Source organism: Eschrichtius robustus, chromosome 3 (assembly GCF_028021215.1).
Source record: "Eschrichtius robustus isolate mEscRob2 chromosome 3, mEscRob2.pri, whole genome shotgun sequence".
NCBI classification, from domain to species: domain Eukaryota; kingdom Metazoa; phylum Chordata; class Mammalia; order Artiodactyla; family Eschrichtiidae; genus Eschrichtius; species Eschrichtius robustus.
Genome location: NC_090826.1, coordinates 37,175,579 through 37,182,984, shown reverse-complemented (window position 1 = coordinate 37,182,984; position 7,406 = coordinate 37,175,579). Strand labels below are relative to the sequence as shown.

Sequence of the window (7,406 nt, the reverse complement as noted above, 5' to 3'; positions counted from 1 at the left end):
TACAGAGCACTGATTATGTGACAGGGACTGGGGAAGTAGAAATGAATAAGGCACCACTCCAGGCCCCAGAGATCTTTCTCCAGGGAGATTCAGATCCTCAGGAAGACAAAAATGTGTAACAAATGAAAGGGGAGCATGGGGAGTCTTCAATAACCAAGAAAGTAAATCCAGAGCTAGAGGACCATTGCCTTCAGGACCAGTGAATTTATGCAAAGGCAGTAGTTGAGAGAAGAGTTGCTAATGTTTGGAACCACGAGTAATTTTGAGTTCCCTAAAAGTGAAATAGATTACATTTTGTCCTGAGGGCAGTGGGAATGTTGAGGAACTTAGTATGGAGAGTAGGGCTGACAATCTTACACAAGTCTGGCAGCAGTGTGGGAAATGGTTGGGGAGGGGGTCGCCGCTGGAGTGAAGGCAGGAGGATTAATAAGAGCCTGTGGCAGTGATTCCTGCCACAGATAGGACTGGCTGAATTGGGCTGAGAGAACTGAACCAGCTGGAAAGATCTTGTAGGAGAGGAAAAATGATTTTCTCTCTACTCTCTGTGCTCTTGGCTGAGACCTTTGTAATAAGACATCTTAACAAGAGAAAACAAAAAAACCCAGAAGTTTATTAGCATGTATATCTCATGTATACATGGGAGATACCCAGGGGAAAATGAGTAACTCCCTGAGGTGGCCTAAAACACCTGCTTAAATACCTCCTTCAGCTAACAACAATAGAAAGAAAACTGTGGGGAGGCCAGTTATAGGAAGGCCATCAGGAAAAAGCACCAAAAGCAAGGATAAGGTTTATTCAGCAGATTTCACTGACTTCACTGGAAGATTCTCCTGTGAGTTAGTCATCCTGGTACAGAGAGGGAGACACCCTTACAAATGGAGATTTCCATTCTAAAAATTTCCCTTACAAAAGGGTAACTTCTCTGTTTTCAAAACTTCTCCCTTTTCTCAAAATAATCAGCTTAAAATAACCTTATGCCAAAAAGGCATATTTTGGGGTGGCATATTCTGCTAACTTTCAGCCTCTTAAAAGGTAGAAGCCACGGGAGGCAGATGTGAGGAAGAGGAATAAAGCAAGGATGAGCGGTAGACTTCTGGCTTGGGCACCCACGGAGATGAGAAACACGATGGGGGCAAAACTGGAGAAAGATGAGGGGTGAGCTCAATTTTGGATTGAGTCTGAGGTGTCTGTGGGAAATTTAGAGAGAGATCGTCAGGAGGCAGGTCTGGAGTTAAAGAAGGGGCTGAGCTGAAAAGATATGTGGGAATTAAAAGAGTAAACAGGGCGGGCGAGAGTGCCCAAGGGCCGGCTGTAACGCCAGAGCACAGCGCGAAGGAACCCACTTGCCGGCTTTGCGAGGGCCTTGAAGCCAAGGCTCAGCCCACTAACGCGCCTCTCAGGCCCGCCCTCCCCCGGAACCTCACCCACAGCGCCTGCGCCTGTCAGACTGCCGCCCCTCCTGCGCCCCGCTAGCCGGGCATTCTGGGAGCGGAAACCCGTTCCGAGCTCGGAGCATGTTGGGAGCTGTAGTTTAGGAGAGGCCCAGAATTCCTCGCAAGTCGCGGCATTTGGTCACTTAAAGGGCAGGTCCAGAAAGCGATGATGCTCCCGGGGCAGGGTACCCCTCCGGCGGCGGCACGGGGCGCCCCGGGCCGCATCCCCTCTCCGCAGAGCATGGCATTTCCACGCCTCCACGATCTGTTCCACCTGCAGGGGAGGCGAGTCACGGCGGAGTCACGCAATGCCTACCTCATCCCGCAGATCCTGAGCTGCGCCCCACGCCCTTTCCCCCCACGCCACGGAGTGAATCTGAGCCGTGTTCCCCGCGTCCGTACCGGGATGAGCGGCTCCCGCCGGTTCTGCTCTTCCAGGGCGCTCAGCTCTGCCGGAGCCAGCAAGGCCAGTCTCAGCTCCCGCACCACCGGGGCCGCCACCTCGGCCACAGGCCGCTCCAGCACCGCCTGCCGACGCCAGCGTTGAGCCCAGGCGGGCGGGGGCACCTGCCCAGCCGCCCGCTCGCCGGGTTCCTGCGGCCCGAGCCTCCTTCAGCGCCCCCACCCCGCGCTCCCCTCAGCTCCCGCTCACCGCGCCCACGCGCGCCCAGCTCCGGGCTGCCAGGACCAGCTCGGCCTCGTCCACGCAGAGCTTGTCGCTGCGCAGCAGGAGCAGCAACGCGGGTGCCGACAGCTCCAGGAAACCACGGGTCCGGAGGGTCTCCTGTGGGTCCGCGATTGGGTCAGGGGGGAGCAGGATGAGGCGTGTGGGGTTGGGAGTATGCAGGTCGGGAGCTGTACCTGGCTGTGGGCCTCTATGAAAGCTACACAGCGGTCCTGCAGCGGTCCCAGGCCAAAGGATACGGCAATCTGAGAGCAGAATGAGGGAGGTCGGGTTGAGACTGGAGAGGCCATGTAGCCCAGCCCTCCACAGGGGGACCACCTGCAAGCCTGTCCAGCAACACCCACCTGCAGGGCCTCGCAAACCAGCTCCACATCCAGCACCTTCATCACAAACTGCAGGCACAGCTGGGAACAGAAACCAATGTGGGTTGTGTCCAAATGTCCCTGTTCCAAGACCCCAGCCCCAGTCCAGAAGCAGTGAGCAGGCTTGGAGCAGTGAGTCACCCAGGCTTATAGCAGCCCCAGCCCCATACAGACGTCCCAGGCCAAGGGAGGCAGGGAATCACCAGGGCCTGAGACTTGGCAAACCTGGAGGAACTAGAAACTAGCAAAGCCAAGCCCAGCAACCTACCTTTCAGTACATTCCTCACTAATCAAGCTAGATAAGAGCCATGTGAAAATTCCACTCTCCCTTTCTCTCAGGACACTTATCTTTCTCCATGTGTCCCCCTCTGGCCTCGAAGACACTTCTCTTTTAACCAGAAACTTGAATTTCATCCACAACATCTCCCTCTCACCCCCCACATCCAGAAAAGCACTGGGTCATGCCAATTCCACTTCTCTCAAAGCCATGCACCTCTCTGGGGCAACCACTGCCACCCCCCCCCCTTACTGGACTGGTAAGCCCTAATCCCTTCTCCCCTTAGCTTCCAAATCCTCACTCCTTTATCTGAAACCTCATGAATTTCCACTGCCCTCTGGGTAAAAGAAGTCCAAATTGTTGAAAGTTCTGCAGGAACCAGCCCTTGGCACGCTCTCCAATCTCATCTCTCCGACTCCTCCTCTCACACACTGAGTCCAGCCACACTAAATGTCTCACCAGCATCTTTTGTACCTCTGTCTCTGTAACTAGAATGCCATCTTTCCTCTCCCCTCTCTGAACAAACTCCTACCTGTTCTACCCGATCCAACACAAATGTTTCCTCCTCCAGGAAGTCTTCCCCTCCTCTCTCCCTGGTGGCGAGACTAGAGACTCTCCGTACAGTCTCAGCACCATTTGCCCTTATCTGTCACACTTCTTATGGCACTGGGTTAAGAGTTTTCTTGTGTCTGTCTCTCTTTGAAGAACAGGGATCAAGGCTAACTTATCCTGGTATCTACAGCACCATCCATAAACACCCCACATGCCCCCACAGCACACACGGTACACGCATATCTGTTTGCACACAGGCACACATAAATGCATATCTACACAGAGATACCCATACTTCTGTCTGTACCGGTGCATGTTGCTCTCCAGGCTAGCCGGTGTGTGAGGCAGGATATGAACTGAGCCTATAAGAGGTGGGGGAAACGAGATGAGGCGCCACATAAACCCACCTCTCGCAGTTCCTCCAGCCCATACTCCACAGCCGCCGTCAGCACCTCCAGCACCTGCAGAGTGGGTGATTGGGGGAGTGGAAAGAAGTCTCCCCCGTCCCTCAGCCACCCCTCCTCCCACCCAGACCCCTGCCCAGTGGGCTCACAGAGTGGCGGTGCAGCTTGGCACTGTTGGTGTACAGAAACTCCAGCACTGCCAGGAAGGCCTCAGCTGGCACGGTGCTCAGCACCACAGGGCTAGGCACTCCGGGGCCCGGCTCTGAGCCCAGAAGTCGCTGGAAGAAGTTGCATCTACATGCCAACAAGCACCGGTGGGCAAACACCTCCTGCCGTTCTTGACCGACCACAAAGCGAACATCACTGTGGGAGAGAGGGGCAGAGAACCAGGAAGAGGAGGCCAGAGTCTCTGTGCAACTCTAGGCTTTGCCTTTGCCCAACTCCGTTTACTGTCTGCCCTGTAAAAGAGACAGTCCCTCCAGCCGAAGGTCTGGGTCACACAGGCCTGGTTCTAATTCCAGCTCCACCTTGTGGTGCCTAGGCAAGAGACTTCCTACTCATTAACTCTCAGCTTTCTCATCCCTGAAATGGGATGCGACTCCCAAACCCTAGGAGGTGGCTATGTTTGATCAATTGATCACTGAGGGGGCACCAGGGCTGATACAAGGTTGATCCCAATACCCCTCTCCTCCTCAGCCTGTGTCTTGGGGTAAGGGAAACTCTTTTTGGCTTCTCCTCCACAGACTGCAAACTCAGCTTTTTCAGCCTCCCCCAGACTCAGCTTTTTCAGCCTCCTCCAGACAGGAGAGGGTAGGGTTGGGGGTGCAGAGTGCACCGGCTGCAAACAGACATGTCAGTGAGGCACCATCATGAGGCCGGACCACATTTTCCATCTTCACGATCACTACCGGCCCCAGCCTCTGGGCCTCTGAACAGCATAGCGAGTAGGAGGCAGGAGATGAAGCTTGAGCTTCCTGGAGCCTCCCAGTCTCAGGTCCAAGGCCTGGGGGTTCCCACTGCTCAGACCAGACTGTGATGCCCAAAGAAGTAGGGTTATAGGAGTCACCAACCCATAGGGAGGGGCCCAGCTCTGAGGCAGTGGGAACAGAAAGCTGCATTCTAGTTCTCCTGACCAGCGTTGCCCCTGTACTCTATCCCTTGGTTTCAGACACCACAGCATCCTGGGCAGGCAGTGAGCCCCAGGCAGCACCCTTGAACTACTTCCTGTCTGCAACTCTGGCTCAGTCTCTTGAGCTTTGTTCCTCTTGTGAGTCCGCAGTTCCCAGAGCAGGGTTATCTGCTCCTCTGCCTCCCTAGGGAGGCACTCAAGTTACATTCCATTTCTCAGGGTCCAGGGGGCAGAGGGCTCTTCTCTGCCAGGAGCCCAAGATCCAAAACAGGAAGGCCTTTCCCTGAGGTCACATAGCTGCTCTGAGCTCCGGTCCCCAGTGCCCCCACCTCTGGCTCTCGTAGACACTAAGCGACCAGTAGTTATCCTCTACACTTGACTTCCCCAGACTGAGTTCACCAGGGAGGAGGGTCAAGTCCTAATTCCCCACTTCCTCTGTACCCAGAGCTTCCTCAGAGTCATGGGGCCCAGCAGAGCCAGCTAGGGAAAACCCACAAACAGGGCCCCCCCTCACCTGTATAGGGGGTTGTTGACGAGGCTTCGGAGTGCTGTGGAAAAGGGCGCAGCCTCCCCGTGCACAACCAGTCCTGGGGTCTCCATGGGTGGGGTAGGGCAGGGGAGTGAGCAGGAGGAACAGCCTAGGAGGCCTGTTGTCTGCTGGTCTGTGGGAGGCGGTAGGTGGAAGGAGCAGGAGGCCTGGTTGAGCCCTAAAGCTGGTGAGGAGCTAGAAAGGCCCGAGAGGGAGGGGCAAGAGCTTGGGAAGCCTGTTTGCTGAGAAGCTAAAGTTTAGGAATGAGGCAGGAGGCCCAGGTTCCTGAAGGCATCAGAGGCCAGTGGAGGAGGCCAGAGGCTTGGCTTGGGGATGGGGACTCAGGGAGGGGACCAAGAGACGCCAAGGTAGAGCGGACTGGACTCGGGAGGAGAGGCTGGCTGCGGATGAGGCCCCAGCTGGGAGCCTGCCCAGGCAGCGCTGGGGTGGGAAGCCTGTGGGTTTCCACGGAAACTAGAGCCCAGCCAGAGACGAGGCCCCGCCCAGCTCCCACAGGCCCAGCGAAAACTTCAGCCCTAGAGGGGCCCTAAGCAGAGTCGGAGGGTCTTGGCACCCTGGCCCCTGCCTGTCCTAGGTTCAGAGTTCAAACTCCCTGACTCCTCCCACCCTCCCCCCAACAGGCACACAGGGTCAAGATCGGGCTAGCCAGACCTGGGGAACCCCCCTCAGCGGGGAAAGTCCTTGTCCCTATGGACCGTTTTCAGGGCCCAGACCTGGCTTGTTTGGGAGGTGGCAGTCCTGTCGCTCCCAGAGGGGGGTCAGGTGAGGAGGTGTCACCTCTGACAGAGGAGTCATGGTCTCTGGCATCCCTGAAATGCAACCGAAGGGGGGTGGGGGCAGCAATCTGGGCAGTAGGGCACACAAGAGGTGTGGACAGCTGGGGACAAGCCCCAGGGCGCTGAGGTCAGCAGGGTGCACTTAGGAGTGGAGTCACCACTGTTGCATCAGGCCTGTGTTCGGATGGGTCTTCCTTCCCCCCTCCCCCAGCCCTGAACTGAGGAAGTCATCCAAGCCACACCCTAGCTGTGCACAGGGAACGGAAACGTTTGCCCTAGTTGAGGCTGACGGGGAGATGACAGGGCCGGGACACGCTCCTTCCCGTAGGCCCAGGTCTGGATTTCTGAGGGGCCTCCCCCACAGCCTCAGGGTTTCCCCATATCCCAGGCCCTCTGAGACTTGCTTACAAGTAGAGAGCCAGTCTTCACAAGGGGGAAATGGACAGTGGCTCAAGAGCTCTGGGGTAGGGGGACACCAATCTGACCAGAGCCCCTCTCTACATCTGCCCCTTCAGTCATACTTGTATGCCCTAGGGCTCTAAGCCCCCGCTGATCCCTCTCCCCTGATGACTCAGTCACCCGGCACGTAGGAACACTCCCAGGTTAAGCCAGAGCCAGGGCGGGAAAGTGGGAACCAGGAAGAGGGGAGTGCTTGCCCAGCAACCCATGGCAACTCCACAACAAAGGCAAGGGGCCCTTAACCTCCCACCTGCCAGCCAGGCCAGCTGGGCAAGGGCTGTTAGGAGAGAGCTTGGAGGCCAAAGGCCACAGGTGACTCAGGTGTCTGAGGAGTTTCGGGAGAAGAGGGCAGCCATCCCAGAATTGATTCTGGAGGTAGGGCCAGAAGCCAAAAGCAGAGAGTGGAAGGACCATCCTGAGTCACCTGGCCCCAGCTGCAGCCGGTTGTAGGGATCTTTGTGCCAGCCACCTTAAGAGCAGGTAGGGGTGGAGGATGGCTGGATTCAAGACTCACAGAGCTAGAAGGATCTGTGGGGGTTGAAGGAGTTGGGTCTGTCTGTCCCTCCCTCTGGTCAGGGGGTGGAGGCGCCACTCTCTAGGCTGAGGCAGAGGGCAGATACATCTCCCCCTTCTGCTGGTGAGGTCAGGTGGAAGGGAGAAAAGGTGTTCTTCGAGCTCATTTAACTAACCTCCATAGGAAAGTGGAGCTCAGGGGGCAGGGACAGCAAGATAGTCTGAGCAGCATCTCTCCTCTTATTGTGTCCCTAACAGCCCTTAAC

The 7,406-nt window shown here is 56.5% G+C and overlaps 1 protein-coding gene across 3 annotated transcripts; it reads right to left on the bottom strand.

Moving 5' to 3' along the window:
• Positions 1–590: 590 nt before the first annotated feature.
• Positions 591–5,842, bottom strand: BTBD19 (BTB domain containing 19). Of its 3 annotated transcripts, none has more exons than XM_068537939.1 (8): positions 5,357–5,842; positions 3,858–4,076; positions 3,593–3,697; positions 2,463–2,529; positions 2,295–2,363; positions 2,086–2,217; positions 1,836–1,961; positions 591–1,707 (listed from the first exon to the last, which is right to left on the bottom strand). In XM_068537939.1, exons 1-8 carry the CDS (start codon positions 5,440–5,442, stop codon positions 1,573–1,575), a joined length of 939 nt encoding a protein of 312 aa, XP_068394040.1. In that variant the 5' UTR covers positions 5,443–5,842; the 3' UTR covers positions 591–1,572. The 3 variants fall into 3 exon arrangements, with proteins under 3 accessions (XP_068394040.1, XP_068394039.1, XP_068394038.1); XM_068537938.1 differs by lacking the exon at positions 3,593–3,697 and adding an exon at positions 3,717–3,770 and having other exon boundaries at positions 2,463–2,522; positions 3,863–4,076; XM_068537937.1 differs by having other exon boundaries at positions 2,463–2,522; positions 3,605–3,671; positions 3,863–4,076.
• Between the last annotated feature and the right edge of the window lie 1,564 nt (positions 5,843–7,406).